Source organism: Bacillus rossius, chromosome 3 (assembly GCF_032445375.1).
Source record: "Bacillus rossius redtenbacheri isolate Brsri chromosome 3, Brsri_v3, whole genome shotgun sequence".
NCBI classification, from domain to species: Eukaryota; Metazoa; Arthropoda; class Insecta; order Phasmatodea; family Bacillidae; genus Bacillus; species Bacillus rossius.
This window is the reverse complement of record NC_086332.1, coordinates 129,961,278-129,984,290: the sequence shown is the minus strand read 5'-3', so window position 1 is coordinate 129,984,290 and position 23,013 is coordinate 129,961,278. Positions and strand designations below refer to the sequence as shown.

Genomic DNA, 23,013 nt, shown 5'->3' with positions numbered 1-23,013 from the left:
CATATCTTTCTTCTTGTAAACGACTTGCTACAAAGAACACATCATAACGTATTGCGTAGTGAACTTTTAACACAGTCATTCTTCTCGTGGTGTCTACCATTCTTTCTCAAGAAAAATTCCTTGCTGCAAAACTTACACCTGTATCCTTTCGATACAGCTTCAGACACCGAAGAAGGATTCGTATTATTTACTGAGGCTAATAGCAGATGTTTACTAAGAGTTTTAAATTGGAACCATTACTTAAATATAATTGTTTTAATATTTCATTAGCGGAAGTTAATTTATCTCATGCAAAAGATTCTATCGCAAGTAGTAACGATTATTGCCAACATATGTCCCGTGTTGTGTTGAGGCAAAAATATTTATTTCTTTATACTTGGGATGCGGGATGCTCACTAACGATCGAAAGGGAATTATGGCTTTGCAAGGCACCAAAGAGAAGGAAGTTCGTCTTGCATGCTAGTGATTCTCAGCTGTCTCGAAGCATATTATTTTGTCTGAGTAATGGATGTTTCTTTTTTAAATTCCAACTGATAAAGAAAATGTTTTTGTTAGGTAGTTTGGTAGCAGAAATTCACAATTTAAATGTAACTCAAAAAATAAATTGAATGCCTCATTAAGTAAAAAATGTTTCATGCAGAGATCGATTTCTCAGAAACCACAGGAATAATCAGGATCACATGGATAAACCATTAAAAAATTACAGAAATAACCAGGAGCACACGAAGAAAACTAATACAGGTTTTCCTTAATATCAGAAAATCAAAGAAAATAATAATGAAAACAAAAAATAAAAACGAAAATAATAATGAAAAATTACAAAACATTCTGGCTTGTTCTAGAACTCTATCCTTGCTCAACAACGGAGAAGTTCACAAGCTGGCAATCTGATTTTGTAGTTTTTCATTAATTTTTTCTTTCTTTTAATTACTCGTTTGTATTTGTATAATTGATGAAAATCATTTTATAATTGTAAAATAACTTGCGGGGCTTTATTCTCGAACCTGTATTTATTTTTAAAATTATTCATCAAGTATTGGACCTAGACGATCGAATTATTCATGATATTAATGAGTGATTTTTTGATGAATTTTGGTATTTTTCCTAATTTATAGTTCAATACATAGAAATTTCCAAAACGGTGGTCATAGCGTTTTACTGGAGCCTTGTTGGCAAAGAAACTAAGCTGCTTTAAGGATTTTGAACATGATTTATTAAAAAAGTATTTTTTATATACAATTAATTTTTTGGCATCACCCCGGGATTGAAACAAGGCAAGGACCCGATCGAATCAATCGGTATATTAATTGCCGATTGTTTGAATAAATTTTGGAATTTTCAAGAATTTAAGCTGAATTTCCAACATGGTATCTTTGAAAGATTTGTGCAATGGGAGTGCATGACTTGATGTAAGTTTTTGGACATACGCCATTGCTAAAAACTTTTTCTGTTGAAGAAAAACTCAATAATAAAAATAAAGAAATATATAAATAAAACCCAAAAAAAAGACAAAAAACACAAAATTAAGCAAAAAATTGCTGTTGTCAACAAGGATATAAACACCACAAAATATTCCGTGACAGGAATATGGTCAACAAAACAAAGAAAAACAAAAAAAATGTACTAAGAGAACGAAAAAACCAAAAATGATGACACAGAAATATTGAACCCAAAAAAAAAAATTCAGCACAACGGTTGAAACGAAACAAAACACAACAAAACGAAAAGACGAAACAAACACAATAGTTTACCAAAACAGAATAGAACGATAAAAAACCCACAAATGATGACAGCACAAAAATATTGAACCCAAAGGAATTCAGCACAACAGTTGAGACGAGACAAAAAACACGACAAAACGAAAAAGACGAAAAGAACACAATAGTTTTACCAAAACAGAAACAAGCGACGTTTCGGGAACTGCAATCTGCTCCCGTCCTCAGGCAGAGACGCACATGGTACGAAAACACAGGTGCGACTGACTGGTTGTTCTCGTTTATTTGAATTTTGTATTCGGATCCGGACTTGGAAATCTCTGGAGGTCTGGCTGGAGAAGGTGCATGAAGGGTCCCCCCCGAGGGTACTGGTTCCCCCAGTCCAGAAAGACAACCAGGGGCTTGACTTAAGTCTTGTGCGCGGCCGCAGGTGGCTGTTGGGGCGGGGCGGGGCCCAGAATCATCAGCGTGTGCTCTCTTGGCGCGGTATCCACCCGTCCTGGCCGCTGCCACTCGCGGAGTGGTCAGTCGGGCCTTCACCTGGCTGCACCCACTGACCTCTCCCGGGGTCAGACTAGGCCACCAGGCTTGTCGGTCGTCACACTAAAACACAATACCTGAACCTACACAGCTACCACCTGTGTGTATAAGACACACAAGCACCTGTCTTTGCTTGGGCGCTGAGTACCACTAAAAAGTGCTACAACAGCTTAAAATGAAGATCTCGCAGAGCTGCTCTTCAGACGCCCGCTCGCGTCGGCTGCTCGGCAGGTGACACAGTGCTGCAGTGGGTTATGTAACTCTTTAGAATAATCGATTATGATGTCACATTCGTGCGTGAGGTCGATCTTCCAAAGTTAACAGAAAATAAATCGCACATGCAACGTAAATACTTGAATAATACGAGGCTTCGTTTAATGCGAAAAGTTCATATCGTTTCTAAGTGTTACCGAATATTAAAAAAAAAACTTAGAATTCGATTGTACTTTCGAAGTTTCGCACATGCCTAGCTGTTGACATGCAGGATGACGGAACATAAACGTTTGCTGAACACTTGGATTTCGTCGGAAATAATTATGCAATGAAGGAAGAATATAGCTATTGAGGAAAAGCAAAATTGTGTTTGGAGATTCGTCACATTATTAATTTGATGGATTACTAATTCGTTGCATTGTATTTAATCCTACACAAGATCCGTTGCCATTGTGCGCGTACGGATATCGTAAGTATTATTGCTTTTTTTTATGGTTTATGAAAGTGAAATATGGCACGGTTAATCTTCGAACCGGATAACCAGCGCCTCGATAATCGGGAGTCTACTGTACAATTAATTATTCCTTTATCAAACAAATGACCGACTTACTAAATCAGTTCTCTTAAAATTAGTATGACTGGTTCCTGGGTGTGTGGTTGTTCATAAAAAAACACTTTTTAAATAATAAAGTATAAACCTTCCCTGATTTTAATCATTGGTAACTCCTAAGTGAGTTTAAATTTTTGAGTATCCATCAGCCATCTATATAGCTATCCTTACTCTGTCCTGTGATACTTGCGAATTATCGTGAAAGGGCATTACTTCTTAAGGTCCAGGGCGTGTTTTCAGGATATATTCAGCTCGCACAATTGTTTCTATTACACGCCACCAAACGGAAGCAGGCATGTGCACTCTGCAAGACTCCCTCTCAGGGCTAATGCGGCTGGAGTGTGGACGAGACTCAAAGAGTTTCCTCTTCAGTAAGATCGTTTCCTTAATCAAAGGAGACCTAGTCTGCACTTCGCGTCGGAAACGCATACTCGCTGACCTAGCCTGTGGACTCTTGCGGCATCCTACATGCATGGTACATGGAGTTTGAAGCAAACAATAGTTAATAGTTTAATTCCATATTGTCATTACACGCCCTTGCTGCAAAGAATACTTATACTACGAATAAACCTCCCTGCAGATATATGTACTGGAGGCTTATTCATCCTCGGGCTGAGCAGAAGTTATCGCGTTAAGTTTCAAAGTTTTTTGTGTCAGAAAGAATTATCTATTTAAACAGTCTACCGTTGAAGACAAGCTCCAAGAATAATACATACAAAAATGTTTTAGATGTGACATCATCCCGGGCTACGCACTACTGAGTCCCATGTGCCACACCCACCACTGCAAGCTGCAGGCCCCCTCCTTCCACCACTACCCTCTACGACCACGGCGTTTAAAACCTCCCGCCGAAGTGTGTGTGTATGTGTGTGCGTGTGTGTCAGCCCGCGCCCACCGGTGAGATTAATTATTTTAACCTAACTAAAACTAAATATATTTTGGAGGGGTCTGGGTTAGGGAGGGACCTAGGTGCGTCTCAGGCCGAAGCCTATACGCATAGTCATGCTGGGATTAGCCATGCAGGGAGAGTTTCGAATGCATCATGTGCTAGGAGGGGATTGGCCAGCCATGGCAACGATTGGCGCCATGACTAACTCCCCTCACTCTTAAATCTAGACTATAACTAGAGATAGTTTGGGCCCAGGTAAAACCTGCATAGCCACAGGGAAAACCCTGGGCACATTCATGCGGGATGCAAATTGGCATGCATTACGTGTAGGAATTTACAGGAGACAGAGGATGGTCTGGATGAAGTGTTGGAGTAGAAAAGAGTCTACCATGCAGGGGTTGGGCACTTGGAATCGTGGTCCGCTTTGAATTTTATTTGTATCTGGAATATTTGACCAGGAACGCAAGCGCCCCTGGTGGTGAGTGGTTACACTAACCGCTCACTCCGCCGACAGTCAGCACCTAAAAAATTAAGAAACTAAGACATAAAAAATATAAATGACTTAAAAACTAGACATTTCGTTACGAAATATGCAAATACCCTACTCAGGGTTGGACGTGCAGTGCTTAAGATAAAACTAAAATAATAACTAGAAATATAATTTTTTGATTTTTTTTTTAAATTTTGTTATTATTATTTTATAAATATATATTTTTGATGACTATTACTTAGTAGCTAGGGCTTATTACTAATTTACAAATCTCTAATATATACTACTATACTACTAGTTACATATAGAGTAACTGTCGGCGTATAAAGTTACAGATGAATTAAGCCAAGACCTATTCGCATTTTGGTATTTGTTGCAATCTTGCAATTAAAAATCCCATGTTTTTCAGAAACACAACCGGCACTGGAGGTGAAGCCTGCCAGGCGGGCCATGCCCATCGTACATAGGGAGTCAGCCCTAACACAACAGTCAGTGAACTCCCGGGAGCCAAACCTACACCTGCGTGCTTCGGACCATTTTGAATTAGAAAATTATTTCATTTTAATGTTGTCTATAATTTTAAAGTTTCAACTCGCGGGAGAAAAAAAAAACTGCGGTGCGCTGATTGGCCGATCGCTCAGCCAGCCACAACACACTACGGAGGTCTGTGAGCCAAGATTGAATTTGGCATTTTATATTTTCCATGCAACTCTGGATCTTGTTCGCCCAGTGATGAAATATATGGGTTTCTGCTTATGGCACATTTATCATAGCATTTTTGCGCAGTTCGGAAATAATAATTTTTTAAAGTTGGAGTTTGAGCTCTCTGTGCATGGCCCTGACGGGGCCCAACGGTGAGACGTCATTGCTCCGCCTCCGACAGTTGCCGAGCGAGGAGAACAGGCGAGAGTCGCCATTGCAGCCCAAGCAAGGAGCTTCACGGTATATTGCATTGCTACTGGGGGAAACAAGCCTCGTCACGGTCCTGAGAAGAGAGCAGCCGGGTCCACATGCCCGTTATTATGTGGTGTCGCCCTAGGCAAATCACCAAGCTTCGATAGCACAATATGGTGTATGGTGAAAGCCTTGCTGCCAAGCCAATTACTGTTAAATTATATATGACTCTTGCAGTGTACGTTACTTAAGTAAAATATAATTACCTCACAAAAACAACACTTTGGTTTAAAGTAAACAAACATCTGACAATATTACTAATTAAAATTTTTTGTTTCAAAGTTATTACCGCATAGAGATGTTCGTTCAGGAATGGCATGGTTCACCTGGTGGTTAAAGAACAAAATAAAATAAATTATGGAAATGTACTGAAAAGATCAGAGTCTTTGAGGTTGACAATTTTTATGTTTTATGTATTTGTTGCTCCTTTTTTTGTTATGTGGTCCCTGCTTATGTGCATTGCCTGCTTGTTTGTTGCGACTACTTGTGGGTGGTGCCTACCTTCATGGTTTGTGTTCCTTGTCAGTAGTGCCCGCCTACGTGTAGTGCCGACTTGCTTGCTGTGCCTGGCCATGTGCAGCTCTTATATCTATTTTCTGATTTTTGTGTGTTTTGTATGTTCCCAATTAATGTTCCCCAGCTGTCTGTTAACATGTCACAAATATAAATAAATAAAAAGAAAGATATAAAAGTTATTTAAAAAAAACTTAACGGAACAGCTTCCCCTGCCCTTCTTTTAGTTGGTGAGCGATAAAAAATAAATAAGCGCACACATAATTTGTAGCACTTGCCAGTGACAATAATACAGAGCCACGCTATTTTAAGGGGGGGGGGGGAAGTCATATTGAGCTATGTAGGGTGTAGCTTAGGGACGATGTCACTCTATAGTGTATATTTGGTCAGTATCATTCAAAACTGTAGCAGAGTGTGTGAAAAAGGACAAACAATTGTATGAAAAATAAAATGACAATGACATTTGATGGCTTGAAATCTTGTCTTAAGATTGCCTAGTCCCTTAATCTGAGCTACATTTTAAGTAATGTTCGTTGCATGAGCTTCATTTTAGATGGAAACCATGAAATATTCATAATTTTATTAAGTGATCCATTGTCTTTGTCTTCACCAATCATTTTGCTTTTGATTTGATTTGTCTAGTTTCAGTTTATTTGCACTCAAACAATTATCAATAGACTTAAAACCACTGTGGGTTTTCGGAAAAGATCCTGTAATCTAATACCATAACTGGTATTTAGGCACTCTTTGGCTACCCATGTATTATAGCCAGCGATCGTAAAGGCACACATTCAAATTACTGTATATGACTCTTCGTTGGACGATAAATTGGTTTGCCATTAAAGTATTAATTGTATTATGTCTTCTGTTTTAAACATGCTTCATAAAACAAATACTATTACTATTTTATAAAGCATACCACTTGATGTAATATATAAAGTAATTTACTAATTAGCTAATCTGTATGAGAAAGCTTTATGTGAATGACTTGAAATTCAAAATAAATTAATAATGAGGTAGCATGTCAATAAAAATTTGTAAGGTCTACCACAAATTAACTTATCTCAACTGATGCTACGTCTTTTATAGTTTTATAGTTTTAGCTAAGTATAGGAATAGGACTTAAGCATAAAATACTTTATACTTAATTTAAAATATTTCTCATGTCCTTGTCTTGTTTGAAATATTTTGAAATTTGAACCCAGTACCTTAAGAACTTTGTGTATTTCATAAACGTTTTTCATTGAAGTTGTATTGTCACTTTCACAAAGAAAACTTATCTATATTATTTTATTTAAATTTTTTTGTTTATCAGGTGGCTGACACTGAGGGTGGAGTTCATAGGAGCAATAATAACTTTCTTTGCGGCGTTGTTCTCCGTGCTGAATCGCGACACAACAAATGCTGGCCTGGTTGGGTTGTCCATCAGCTATGCCCTGCAGGTAATGTTACATTTAACATTTATTAAGATACTTTCATGCGTTTGTGTGCAATGTGTCCATTTTATTCCGAGATGTAGAAAAGAATGCTTAATCCCAGTATCTCATTCAAAAATAAAAAGCATTAATTTATTTATTTTGTTGATTTAGCTGATTTGAGTTAACGACTATGCTTAGTTACATTTGAAAGAAACTTCTGCCATACTGCACTTATACATGTACGCATGTTGTAAATGCTGATGTAAACGTGGTACGACCCTGATGTGGCCGTGTGCGAGGACGTATAACTTGAAGGCTGTGACTGGTTCTTCCTCGCCTGTGTGACCAGGGTGCGAGTTGCCGTGGTTGCAGCGGAGCAACAAGGTGACGTCATCCGTGACCACGGGACGTTTTTAGGGGAGTTTCATTGCGACACTTCTTACGAAGATCCCTTTTGTTGTCAGTTTTGTTGTTTAATACTCTGCGCTTTAAAAACAGAAGAAAAAAACTTTTGTCTAATTTTTAAATGTATTTTATCAAACATAAATGAATGGTCACATTAACATTAAGTTAAATTTGAAATGCACATAGCAAGTAAACAGATAGACTTCATACATTGTCAACAAAACAATATGAAAAATATACTAGAACATACTATATAAGTATGGCATACTACATGTAAAAGAAGAGTATAAAATATTATAAATTAGGATATGAGTTCTTAAAATGGTTCTCGTGCACCCAAAATTCCAAAGAAAGCACATCTCGTAAACTTTGTTTTGTGTTATAGACCTGGCAATAGTGCATGCCATAAGTAGAGACAAGTTTAAATTGTTTTATTTGAAGTTTAATTCATTCTTAAAACAGGAGATTTTGGTGTTATTGTTTTTTTATTTTTTATGAATTTTCATTATTCATAAAGATAGCACAATATTACACAAACCTTAATTTTTAAATTTGTCATTATACTTATTTCACCAAAACTGTGTAATTTTGACTGATATATAATAAACGTTTGCCATAATTTTAATATAATGGTTGGTAATACACTTGTTCAATTACTCAGAACAATAAAATTTAATCAGAAAATAGTTGTGTGTTTGGAAAATGAACCAAAGTTTTAATGTAAAACTGAGTTACCTATAACAGATGCAAGATCAAAACAAGTAAAACATTTGGCAATCTATTTAGTACAACATTTTTGGTAAAAACATTTTACTAAATAAATTAAGTTCTTAGAGTTTAATAAATTTAAATTTATGGTTTTGTGAATTGATTTAATGTTTAACTTAAAAAAACTGATTTATTTAATGAAGATAGTAGCAGTTTGGTGTTTTATGGTGTATAAACTTGCATTTCGGTGTTGTATGGTTTATATCTATGCTTTCCGGTGTTATTGCAGTTTTATCACAATTTATCATATAATCTTGTCCCTAGACATAAGCTGTGTACTGCAATCAAAGTATGAGACTATAGGTATGTTCAGACTTGTCAGTTTTTAATTTATTTTTATTTTATTACATTTTCTACAATATTTTACCAAGAAACCTTTTCCTAATATCTCTAATATATAAAATACTAGAGATAGGATGGTTAGTGGATTTGAGGGATCCATTCTTTTAAGTATTTACTAGTATTGGGCCAAATACCAATTTTCTCAAATCAATATCTTGAATTTGAATAATATAGAATACCTCGAATATACCCCTCGAATTCAAATCTAGGTCTCAAGGGTTAAAAATAATATAATGCACAAGAAAAAAAAATGTTATCTTAATGGTTAAAACATTCAACACAAACTAAATTTGCATAATTAACACATATTGTAATTTTATTTACGGAGTTGTTATATTACAATATCTTCGGGAATGGTAACAGGATATGTGATATCCAATTATCCAACTCGCAAAATATACTTACTGCTCGTCTGTTTTTCTTCCTTCTCATGTCCTTTTTCTTTCCTCCTACTTCGTACTTGGCTGTATAATATTTTTTTTATTTCCTTCTAAATCCTTTTATAGCATATCTGTCCATTTTGCACCCATTCTTTCTCTCCTCTTCTACCACTTTCTTTGCTTCTCTCCATTTTCTAACACTCCTTTTCTGTGACGGAACACCTGTGCTTTTAAACCATCTTCTGAAGGCTTTGTTCTTCTCCTTCAATGCTTCTCTGAATCTCTGATTTCACCATGGTGTTAACTTCCATTTCCTTTTATTGCTCATTCTTCCACACACCTCCTCTGCAGCTCCAACCAGGCTTTTCTTAAATCTCTCCCACTCCTCACGCCTTGCATATCTTCTCTAGGAAGGTCATCCTTTATCATCCTTATATATTTCTGTCTCTCCTCTTCATTCTTCAGTTTCCACACTTTTATTCTCTTATCTTGTTTGGTTACTTCTTTTCTGAATATCCAGTCCTTTATGTCTGCTACGAACACTACCAACAACTTGTGGTCCTTACCAAGGGCTACACTTGCTATCACTATAATATTTTTAGTTTGCTTTTTCACATATTTTTCCAGCAGGAAGTAGTCTATGGTGTACCTGTTATCTTGTGTGTGTCTCATTTTTTAGTACCAGCTGTTCCCAACCTTCACACTGTTTCTTGCACATAGTTCCAGATACTTTTAACCTTCATTATTTCTTTCTCCCCACCCTTCGCTTCCTAACACTTCCTCAAAACCTTTTCTCTCTTTGCCAACTTGTGCATTAAGTTGTCCCATTACTATCCGCCATTCTCTGACCAATCAACTCTCTACTTCTTCCTCAAACTTCTCATTCTCAGCTACACAACCTAATAGTGCATACACCTGGAGCACCTACAGTTTCTTTCCATTATCAAACAGTACCATTTTTATAATCCAATCACTTATACCTTATACCTCCACCTGCCATCCTTCCTTCACTACTCGGCCTACTCCATTTCTCCTTCCCTCATCATTTCCCATCCAGTACAGCTTATAGCCTCCCTCAGTTCCATATACCCACTACCTCTCTACTTCGTTTCGCTCAGGCCAAAAACATATATCCTCTCAGTCATTGCAACTACAATTTCCTCAATCCTCCCTGTACGTGTTCAAATATTCAATGTCCCTAAATGTAGCCTGGGTAATTTTCCAGTTTTATCCATCTGGCATGTCACATTATTTTCTCGAGTAGGTTAAAAATTCGGTCACTGTGTTACTAGGCCTGTTGCGTCCTACAGCTGGCTGATCAGGCTGCCACCTATAGGCTGCCAGGTAAACCTGTGGTCCAAGCAGTATAGCAGCCATTCAAGATGCCTCGTCCATGCCCGCTACTGTCTGAACGTGAGCCTTGCCGAAGTCATTCACCTTCAGCCTCACGCCAGTAATGGCTAGAGCTGCTATGCCTCCCACATTCCGAGTTTCCAGTAGCATTTCCTCCAATGGGGCTCAGCACACTCCTACAGGGTCTCCTCCGCTCGAGGCCTGTAGGGAGTCAGGTTATTTACGGCCCCACACTCGGTGTTGAGTCACTGGCTGTCATAGGCGCGCGCAGGACTTCAGTAGTGGTGGTGCCAGATTACACAACAGCCGTATCATTCACGGACCCGAGCCTAAAGCGGTGGATGGGGGGGTCCTCCCCCGGAAAAATTTGGATTTGAAAGTGCAAAATGGTGCTATTTAAGGTGTTTCCGAACAAAAACATTAAATACACAGATGTAAAAATTGTAACATTTTTTATGACAAATTATGGCTTTGAACGTTTTAATCGTCACGAAAACTACTAAACTATTTACAGTTTTAAGCTTTGTTGAGCCATAAAGTAAATTGTACAAATTGTTTGCGCGGAATTCATGCTGGTGGCTTTGAAAAACCGTACTTATATGTTTTCTGAAGACGCCAAATAAATGCTAGAAAAAACATTCTCAAATGTTAAGTTTTAAAATCCACAAATCAAGGAAGTTTTTGTCACATACTTACCTCAAATATGTATAATATTAAAGTAATAAAAATACACAAATAAGAGTGGGCAAAAGTTTTAACTTTTAGAACACAACAAAAATGTTTTGTCGGCGACTGCATATAAGTCATCGAGCAATCCTTTTCGGGATTTGGCTTTTTTAATTTAAATCACCCATTTATAAATCATACAGACATACATATACAGCAATTAACGAACCATAACAACTGTCAACTAGTGAAAATCAAATGATAATTAATTAATGAGTGATACACGTAACAAACACAGACTGTACTCGTGTACTCATTAGAACAGTAAACTGATGAGTAAACAGTAAGAGTAAACACAACACAGTAGTGCTACCTGGCGGACGGCGGTTATTATTCCGTGCGCCTGCCGAGTGGAGTGAACAGTGGACACCGAGCGCGCATTCTATGTAATTCGAGGAGAACTAGGAGAAGTATTTACATTTCAGAAGTTTCGTAGCCGCGGCCCGCGTGTACAACACAAGTAATTGCACCTGGCTTGTTTCCTTGTGTATAGTTTGTTCTATTGATAATTGATATACTGATAGTGTTATGAGCACATATCTGTAACTCGACACGATTGGAAAACATATTTTTTTTTTGGAAATAATACAGTTTTTTGTAAGTATGTATTATTTCTGCTTGTAAAAAATAAAATAACGTTAACCCTAATGGCGGCACCTACCGTGCGCACGCCTATGCTGGCTGTACGGTCTACTGCTTTTCCATAGCGGGTAACCCCGGCCAGGCTTTAGTCTCATCGACAGCAAGGTTATCAGTCGGACACATATACTACACAATGTGGGGATGTTGGGAAATGTATCGTCAGCTCAGATTTGTTGAGATCAATCATTCAGCATTTTCCAGTAGTGGGTTTGGTAAACCATGAAAAACTGAAATCATGAATGCTGCACTTCAGACTGAGTCTTCTCAGATACCTTCACTTGGTACTGACGAAGTGCTTGGATTCTTTACGTACAAGATAAGTCCGAGTTCTACCGACAAACTTGGCTGCAGGTTGTTCATTACAAAAAAATATTATTTGAAAACCTCCACTACTTCCTGTATTTTACCTGAAATATGTGTTATCTCATTTGAGTATTTGTAATGGCAAATCTTTGCATGAATGTAACTTGTACTTTTCGTTCGCATCGTCAGTAGACTGCATGGCAATATGTCCATGTTAAATGTTAAGAGGCTATGGCATACAATATATGGGCACAATATGTTATTCAAATAGCTTGTAGATTATTGTAGGTCCTATAATTAAGATTTACTGCAGTAAAACATTTATTATCTTCTCGCAGGTGACGATGACACTTAGTTTCCTGGTGCGGACTGCCTCTGATGTGGAGACGAACATAGTTGCTGTCGAAAGAATAAAAGAGTACACCGAACTCGAACAAGTAAGTGAAGCCAACATTTGTAACTTCTAAGTTTGACTATGATGCTGATAAAAAATTCCAATTTTTTCCTACTCACATAAATGTATTCTTTGAATATGTATGCATTTCTATAACTAGTATTATAAATAAAAGTAAAATGTACCTGACTCACTACAGTGAGAGATTGACTCAGTGCGACATAAAGGGTTGATGACGGGGGGGGGGGGGGGGATAATTACAAGGGCCTGGGCACCAAGGGGGACCGTTTTTGTAGCTTGAGTTTACTCTTATAGGAGGTGAAAATTACAAATATATTGCTATGGTAACATGTTCAAACTTTATCATTTTTATTTGAAGGTTTGATATGTTGTAGATTACATAATGCGAGATATTTTGGCACCTTGGCCCTTAGAACCTCATAACGGCTCAGGATGGACAATATATATTTTTTAAATTAAAATTGTTTTGTTTATTATTTTATTAAAATCTCACAATTGATTTTTTTTTCTCAGAAACCTCATACAGTTGGTTGAATTTGAACTCAAGGGGTGACTTTGGTAATTGTACACAACTATTTTGTAACAGGTGTACGGAATTTTCTATAGCAATTGAAAAACTTTAGAAGGTGTTGTGGGGACTTCTGATGCTTTAAGATTTGCAAGAGGGCTTTTGCTATTGAACAGAGTATGTGTATGTTAGCAGTCAAAGAAGTTCATTAGACATTATGTTGTGAAGAATGATTTGACCTTCAAATATATATATAAATTGGTTATAAATGTTTTGAGCTTTCTTAGCTACATGCTATTACAATCATTTGTTTTAACTAAATCAATTGAAGTTATAAGTATTTAACTTCAATGGGGAGAATTTGAAATAATGTAAGTTATAAATATTTTATAGGTGCAATTTTTTCTTTAGGTAAAGCTTTTTCACAACTCTGTAATTTTTGCAGCTAATGATAGGTACATGCAAAAATTGTAATTAATTGTTAAAAGTAAATTTGTGGAGCTAATTGTTGTAGGTAATGTTATATAACAAAACTTAGGTACAACCAAAAAGCCTAGCTGCAAAATTTGGACAAAGGCAAGGCATGATGTAAGCAAATCTTCTATGTAAGACATAATTAACCTGTATAAATATTTAAAAATTACGGTCGATTTATTTGAGGTTTTAAATTGACTACCAAGAATGCAGCGCACCTACAAGACAACGGCGGGTTCACGCAGCTATAAAAGTTATAGTGATGAAACTGTAGAAGAAGCTGTTTAGAACATAGCAAATGGAAACATAAAGAAAGCTTCCCAGCAGTATAATATACTGTATGACACACTATACAACAAGTTCCATGGTAAACACATTTACAAGCCAGGAGGACAAACTGTACTTTCAGAAGTGGAAGAAAAGAGTATTGTGGGGGCTGTGCAGAAATGTGGGGACTGGGTATTCTTCTTATCAGTGATGGATGTCCAGGTGTCCACTAACCTTCCGTTAGGCGCGCGCGCCTGACAGGTGCATTCTTATCTTGTTTATGTTCCCTGCACGAGGTCGTGTGTCGGGGAGGGGGCTGCTATCGTCTAGCTTCCTAACTTTTGTTTCTTCTCTGGTTAGTTCATGCATGACTGTTGACGGAGTTACTTCAAGGCTGTGGCAGCCATTTTCACCCTGCAGGTGCAGCGCGACTACTGACGTAAGTTTTTCGACTATGATATTTTCAATTGCTATCTTCACCAAATTGCTTATTAATTCTATTCAATTACACACTTATTAGCTAAGATTGTGAATTTAACATTAACTACTGAAAAAAATAGAATCACCTAGTAGGTGTGACGCGACTTCATGTGTTTGTTTTACAATATGTGTTTCAGGATGGCTGGGAAAAAAATAATTTATAACTTGGATAATCCTGAAGACGTCAATAAAATCCATAGTATGCTGTTTGATGATACTTCGGGAGATGAGGACTTTGGAGAACAATCTGATTCTGATAGTGAAGATCAGATACACGAGCGAGAGGAAAATTCAGACACTGAGCAAAGCTGTAATGAATCAGATGGTGATGATCCCGGTAATGCATCTTACTACATGGCAAACCATAAGAAAAATGGTTAGATCGTCGATTCGTACCAATGGAACTAATGCCCATGTCCGAACAAGAGGAGAAGAGGTAAGCAAAATTTGTTATTGCACATCCCTGGGGTTATAGGAACAGCAATGAATGCTGAAACCATTTTAGATACCTGGCTTATTCTTTTTGATGAGTCAATACTCGACTCTGTTGTTGCATGGACAAATCAACATATTGAACTTGTAAGACCTCAATTTAATCGCCTCAGAGATGCACGTTCGACGGATGTAATAGAGATGAAGGCTTTTATAGGTTTGTTTTACCTAGCTGGTGTGTATCGTGGGTCACGCCTGAACTTAGAAGACCTTTGGGATCCCTCTGGGGATGGTGTTGAAACATTTAGGCTCACCATGTCCTTAAAACGCTTCCGATTTTTGATGAGGTGTATTCGATTTGACAACAAAGAGACGAGAAATGAAAGGAAAGAACTAGATCGAATTGCACCAATACGAGAATGTTTTGAAACATTTGTTGCTAATTGCCAGAAAAGTTACTCTCCTGGAGAGAATGTCACACTTGATGAAAAATTAGAAGCATTTCGGGGTCGTTGCGGTTTCCGCCAGTACATTCCCTCAAAACCTGCCAAATATGGAATCAAGATCTTTGCACTTGTAGATTCCAAAATGTATTACACTTTCAACATGGAAGTATATGCTGGGAAACAACCAGATGGACCGTATGCTGTCAGTAATCATTGTACAGATGTTGTTCATAGGATGGTATCGCCCATAGTCAACTCAGGACGAAATGTTACTACTGATAATTGGTTCAGTGATGTTCCACTTTTGAGTGATCTGGCCGATAAAAAACTATCCCTTGTTGCCACACTGAAAAAAAATAAATGGCAAATCCCTGACGTATTCAAACACATGGCTAACAGAAGTGAAAAGTCCAGTATATTTGGATTCAGAAAAGAAGGGACTTAAGTTTCCTATGTTCCTAGGAAAAACAAAAATGAATTTCTCATATCCAGCCTTCATTTTGACGATGCAATCGATGATTCTACTGGGCCTTCAAAAAAACCGGACATCGTAACATTAAACAATGAAACTAAAGGTGGTGTGGATACGGTGGATAAATTGTGTGCAACGTATAACGTGGCGAGAAATGCTCGGCGTTGGCCTTTGGTAATATTTTTTGCTATGCTCAATGTGGCCGGTATCAACGCACAAGTCATTTACTCTGGAAACGGTTATGTTGTAGCCAACCACAGGACATTTTTACGCCAACTTGCCAAAGGTCTTGTTTCAGAAGAAATGACACGACGCAGTGCTGAAAAACAGAATTTATACATAACACTTCGGCACAGATTGACAGAAGTAACCAAGCAGCCTCTCAAGTGTAGGGAATCGAACAGCAAATCACAAGAGATGAACGACCAAAACAATAAAAGGAAATTGTGTGAGCCTTGTCGCGAAGACAAACAACGCAAAAATACCAAATATTGTTGCGCTACTTGTGGCAAATATTTGTGTTTGAGTCATGTCACTATTATTTGCAAAGATTGTTATGAATGTAAGACATCTTCTGCAGATGATGGTTTGGAAGTTGATAGTGAATAAGTGCAAAAGGCCTGTGAGTTGGTGAAAAAAAGACAGCTGAAAAACAAACAGTGTCTGCAATTTTTATATTTTATGTATTCTCTGAATTTTAAGTGCTTTTGTTTTTTCATTTTATCATGCTATTTTACTTTAAAACATATTTCCATCTGGACTCATTTATACGAGAAGAAAAGTTTGTATATTACCTATTAATTTCACAAAGATTTGGATTGTGTATGTGCCAAATAAGAAGTGTAAATAATGCATGGAATTAATCGAAATATAAGAACTTACATATTTCATAACATATCTCACTAAATTATGTTTTATTTAAATACTGAAAAATAATTTTAAAATATTATACCTGAATTTCTTTGTTACTGATCTACAGCTATTGTTTTGGATTTTTTATGCATTTATACTGTGGTAATATTAACAATAAATTATGAAGATTCTTATGTTAAATAAATTTTAAATTTACATTTTAAATCTTTACATATATACAGTTCAAATTTACATGGTATTGTAATGAAACTCTTCAGTAGTGGGGATTTATGTTGGTGGAAATAGGAGGAGCACCTCATAGGTGCATTGCGCCAATCCATGTTTGAAACATAGGTGCGCCTATCGGAAGGCTAAAAGTTATTTGGGTAAAAAAATGAATGACTATAACAAAATTTAAGAACAACATACCAGGCCCCAATTGGATTCAAGGTTTTGTGAAACTCCACAGGAACCAACTTTCACAGAGGATTTCACCAAATATTTCGCAAGCAAGAGCAAATCTTTCTAGAGAACCTGTGAAAGAGTACATTCAAAATTTTACCAACACCGTTGAAAATGTGCCACGTACACACACATTCAATTATGATGAAGTAATTTGACAGACGACCCAGGGAAGAAATTGTTACTTCACCGCAGAGGTGAACGATAGCAAATCATCAACTACCATCATGATTTGTGGTTCAGCATCTGAAAAACTTCTGCCACCATGTGTTGCGTTACGCAGAGAGCTTTTGTGGGATATGTGGACTCGGGGGGACAGAAAAGCAGTCCTTGCTGCTCTGAACCTTGTTGCTGTAGAGAAAACCGTTACAACCGAACAAGTCATGGCTGGATAGAAGCTCAGTGCTTCAATGACTGGTTTCATTTGGTATTTCTCCCACATGCTAAAATAATTTATTAAAGACCGAAAAGTATTGATCGGGGACAATTTGGCTTCTCACTTTACTGATGAAGTTCTGTCGACATGTGCTGAAGAGAATGTGGCATTTGTGTGTATTCTACCAAACTCAACACATGTTTGTAAACCCCTTGATATCTCGTTTTTCCCACCCATTAGATTGCTTAGAGATTTAACCTGACAAGTAGGAAAATGAGAAACCCAAGGCAGCAAGCTGTTCCAAGATCAGTTTTCCCTTCACTTTTAACTTCGACTATTGATAAAATTGTCACAGTGAAGGACTTCCAAAACGGAAGTGCAGTGCGAAGAAATCTCATTAGTGGATTTAAAGCTACTGTTATAGTACCAGTCAATGCACAGAAATTTTTAAACAGACTGCCAGGAAACAAAGAAGTCCCTGCAGAAGTTAATGTTCCAATAAATGATTCGTTAACAGAATTTATTCGTAAACACAAGTTATGATCATGCAGACAAAGGTGTATGCAGCAGAAGAAAGATAACTAATGTTGTGGCAGGAGAAAGTATATGTGGTCTAATGAAATGCCCAGAGAGAGTGACAAGAAAGATATGGTGATAAATATGTGCAGTACAGATTCCAGTGATGTTGACGAGCCAGAAGAAAGTGTGTGTTATTTGTAATTCACCCTTAAAGGCTGACAGTTGGAAAGTTTGTGCTTGTAAAAGTAATATCTGGGGGAAAAAAGTGTTACTTTCCAAAAACTTATCTCATACAGTGGAAATATTATTTAACTTTTGCATTTTGTTTTGTTGTTGCTCATACAATGATTTTATTATTTTTGTGTTTAGCTGAAACGTAAAATGTATGTTTAATTTTGTATTTATTTAAATGCCAGTAAGTCTACTATAAGTAGGTCAGTGAAATATTTGTATGAAAGTAGGTTATTTTGACACTAAATTTAGAAGGTTTTGTTTATGTCTTTTTATGAAGTCATAAGAAATGACATGGTTCATGTGTCGTTGTTAGCATTACTCATTGGAACTGAAACTACCTAAAAGTATATATGTATACAACAAATGGAATATAAGTTTTTTGTATAAACATTTGTATCAAGAGCCAGTCTTACCAAGGTATCAAAGTCACCCCATGAACTAAAACACTGAACCTCTCGTAGTATGAAAAATGCTTGTCAGAATTAACTATGGGGTGAGATTGACACATGTACTGTCCTGACAATTATTTTTGTGAATTTTTAGAAGGGGTATCAAACGTGACCTAGAGGTGGGTTGCAGAGTATCATTCTGCTATTTTGTAACTGATACACGCCTGTATTAAGTACTGCAAACGAGTACACTATTCAAGTCATTGGCGTAGCTGTGTTCATAAAGTTGGGGGGGGGGGGGCAAATAATGATTTTGATGTCATGTAAACCTGTGGCGTAGCCAGGATCTGTGTATGGGGGGTGTTGAAAAGCATGCCCCTCCCCCCCCCCCCGTAATAAAGCCGGGGGTCCGAAGGTCCTCCCCGGGAAAATTTTGATTTTAAGGTGTAAAATAGTGCTATTTTAGCAGTTTTCGATTCTTAAAATTAAATATTGTAATGGTAAAATTTTTATTAATTTTAATATGAATTCTTTTGAGTGATGAAAAAGAAATTAATTAAAGATTTGGTGCAAGGGGGGGGGGGTTGAACCCCTAACCCCCCCCCCCCCCCCCGGCTACGCCCCTGATGTAAACCCATTCCCCTCTTACTAAGACGGGGGTCCGGGGGTCCTCCAACGGAAAATTTTGATTTTAAAAGTGCAAAATAGCGCTTTTTAAGCAGTTTTTGTATCTAACCATTGGCTACATCGTTGTTGAAACTATTATTGTTTCCTTAATTAAAATTTGATGAGTGAAGAAATTACAAATAAAGTTGAGCATAATAATATAATAAAATAAAAATATAATGGTCTAGAAAGTTGGGGGGGGGCAGTCCCCTCCACCCAAAAAGTTCAGGGGGACACGTCCCCCCTGTCCCCCCGGTTTCTACGCCCCTGATTCAAGTATCAAGTACTTTAGTATCAGTTTAGAATTCACCTAAAACAACACCACGGTCAATGTGCGCAGAATACGATCACAGATGACGGTCACTTGGGCGGAGCTTGTGAAAGAGGAGGGAGCGGTACGACGGATAAGGGATGAAGGGAAAGAATGTAGGGGAGGGGGAAGCCTAAGATACACATCAAGTTCTGTCCCTGCCCGAACACGCCCGAATATTCACCTTCGGCTCGGGTTTATTTATATAATATATATTTACATTTCTCTGTTAATTTTAATGTAGCTATACTAACCTAACTAACCGTCCATAGTGTTCTAAAGTGTTTTAATGTAGCTAACCTAACCGACCACTTTTAATATTTGAATTCATTTTTCCTGCGCAAAAATAAAACAAGTCCCGAGGTTGGCCGAAGGTGAAATTCGGGCGTGTTCGGGCAGGGACAGAGCTTGATGTACATATTAGGCTTCTCATCAAAGTACGCTCAGTGCGCAGTGCGTGCTCCTTGCAAAGATTGAAGACTCCGATTACGAAAGGCGTGGAAAGAGAACACCGATACCTTTTTTCGACTACGAAGAATGTAGAATGAGATAACGGATACCTTTTAACGACTACGAAGAATGTAGAATGAGAAAACTGATACCTTTTTACGAAGAACGGGGAAAGAGAAAACTGATACCTTTTTACGCTGGTGATAACGGCACGGAGGATGTGTAACCTGTAACGAGAATGCTGATACCTTGTTGCTTCCTGGGACCGCTACTGCTCTAGCTGATACAGAAGTATCAGCTACTTGTAACTAGTACATTACTGTATCAGTAACTGGTTGGAATTGATACCGAAAATTGCTGTAACAACCCACCTCTAACGTGACCCCAACAGTTGGGGTGAAGTTGATATCCTATAATTATTTTTTTAGAACAATTTTATTTTTATTTTTAAAACTTACACAAATGCATCACATTGTCCAAGTGTGTAGCATTAAAAGAAAAAAAATATCGAAGTCACTCCAATGTACAGCAAGTCATGTTTTATTCTTTCGGAAAATGAAATTTTTTTCATATATTAATCCTTCTCGTGTAACTGCACACTTCATGCAAGAATCCCATAAGTCAAGGAACTATAAGTATTTTTATACCATCTGAATGCATGTGTTTTCCAGAAACCCACTGACTTAACGTTGTTTCTGAAATAAATGTGTTTCTTTGTGCAGAAAATCCTTAATACACAGGCTTGTGAGTTTCGGAATGGACTGTTCCCAACATAGTTGGTATCCCTGATAGAGTGCATTATGTAATTGTAAAATGGCGTCTGTTAGTGGCAGTGATGGACCTGAGAGTTAAGTGTATGTAAGTGAGCGAAGTGGGAGAAAGCAGGCTCAGAAAACATATAAACAGGATATTGTTAAAAGGCAAGAGTGAAGTGTTTACCCTACATTAATTATAAAGGGAAGAACGTTCCAGATGAAACCTGATGATGACTGCAAGTAAGTATAAAATATCAACATAAGTTAGCTTTGCCCATTTAATTTTGGTTACACATTATATTTTCCAAAAAAAAAAAAAAAAAAAAGTTTAATATTCCATTAAATAGAAACTTATTTTCCTCAGTTACGTTTTTGTTTCTGTGTTACTGCATATGAAGCTAAATAGCAGTAAACCAGATCTTACCAAGTTAGAAGGCATTCAGCGAGCTAGTAGTACATTATTCTTCACTTTCATCTTGTTGTTTGCTAGTAGTTACTTTATCTACCGCTATAGTTAAAGTTCACAATGCACTTATTAAATAAACCTATGGTTATTTTATACAGATTATTGCAGTCGTAAAATAAAAATAAATGCATTTAACTAAAAAAAATATAGTTTATGTATGAAAGAAATTAAATATTGATGTGATTAAATAAATAGTGCTAATGATAAAATCCAATGATTTTGTTTTGATTTCAATGTTACAAGAAAGTTTCGGAAGCAATGCAAATTGATATCTTTTTGAAGTTCATAAGTTATGATTTAAAAAAATCAGCTAGATGCTTATTTGATAAGCTTGATTTCATTAGTGCCATTGAAGCAACGCCGAAGAAGACTAGATGCAGCTGAGTCAAATAAACCACAAAGAACTTCCTCCTTTAAGTATTGTATGTCTACTCCAGCTGGAACTGTAGTAGTTTGTAAAACTGTGTTTGTTACCATGCATGCCATAACCCATGATACACAGGCAGTGTGACTTTGTCATTAAGGGAGTGTCATCCAAAGACATGAGAGAACAGAAAACCTCAGGAAATGCAAAATGACAAGCTGTGATAAATACTGTAGTGGAGAACATTTCTTCATTTCCTGTAAAGACAGCGCACTACGTCTACAAACAATATTGTACGATTTATAACGTGGGGAGTACTGGGTTGGTAAGGGATAGCCCAATTAAAATTTATTACAGTTTTATTGGTTACTAATATTTAAATAAATAAATAATTAATCACAGGTACTAAAAAATGTTTATCCTCAAGTCACTCAATGTCCGTCACGTTCTGCAGTTCGCACTCCTGACTGGAGCTAGGCTCAACAGTGGTTCGCCCCTTGCCTCGCGCCTGTTCAAACACACACAGTGACTGCACTCTCGCCGCACTGTCGGGGAACTCGTCGCAGCACGCTCCGTCACGGGGCTCACGCGGCACCCGTCGCTAAACTCTCGCCCAACTCGCGGCACTCCTCGGTCCTCACCGCCGCGGGACTCTGTCACCAACACTGTCGTGGAGGTCGGCGTCGCCCTTCTCGAACCGACGAGAGCAGCTGTGACGAGTCGCGTCATCCCAGGCCTGTCGCCCGAAGTGTCAAGAATAGCGTCGCTCGCTCAAGCCACTTCACGTGGTGGCGCGCCAAATTCTCAAGGCCGCTCAGCTATAGATAAGGGCGCCGAGGCAGGACGACGCGCGGGGGGATAAGGGGAGAGGGGGTAGCGACGACCCTTGTAATCCGGCAGGCACGCGTGGCATGCCTTACGTCAGTGGACAGCACATGACGTCAGTGGCCATGCGGGGCCACCAGCCAGTTCCGAACCTGGCATCGTGGTCTAGTCTCTCGCGTTCGTAACGATATAAGTTCTTGAATGAAATACTTAACCTAAAAATAATGCATGAACTCTTTGTTGTTAAAATATATCTAAGCGTGAGTGTTGCTTATGGATTCAACAGGAAGGTATTCCTTGAGAGGTTTAAATTGGCATTTGGTAGGCCGCAAGTGAACATATGCAGTACATGTGAGGAAATCAATGTTAAAATTAAAAATAACTTCTAGAATACGAAAGCTGGTCAAGTTGCATTCTTTGCATCGCTCAAAAAAAATTTTACAAAATGAAAGAGAGAGAATATATTGTAAACCATAATAATGAAGTAGCAGACATTGCAGCAGATTATACGAGTTGTAGTTATTAAATAACTGGACTGATGCTGCTCCCAGCAAACTACGAGCATGCCGTGACATGTTTGAACATGATTG

At 37.7% G+C, this 23,013-nt stretch overlaps 1 protein-coding gene across 3 annotated transcripts in view; it reads left to right on the top strand.

Annotated features, from left to right (window-relative positions):
- The window catches only part of LOC134531245 (ATP-binding cassette sub-family C member 3-like), a 289,530-nt gene that overhangs the window by 225,297 nt on the left and 41,220 nt on the right, over positions 1–23,013 (top strand). For all 3 annotated transcript variants that reach the window (XM_063366935.1, XM_063366937.1, XM_063366936.1), the window contains 2 exons: positions 7,240–7,366; positions 12,600–12,698. In XM_063366935.1, coding sequence (XP_063223005.1) covers positions 7,240–7,366; positions 12,600–12,698 — 226 coding nt within the window. The remainder of the gene's footprint in view (positions 1–7,239; positions 7,367–12,599; positions 12,699–23,013) is intronic.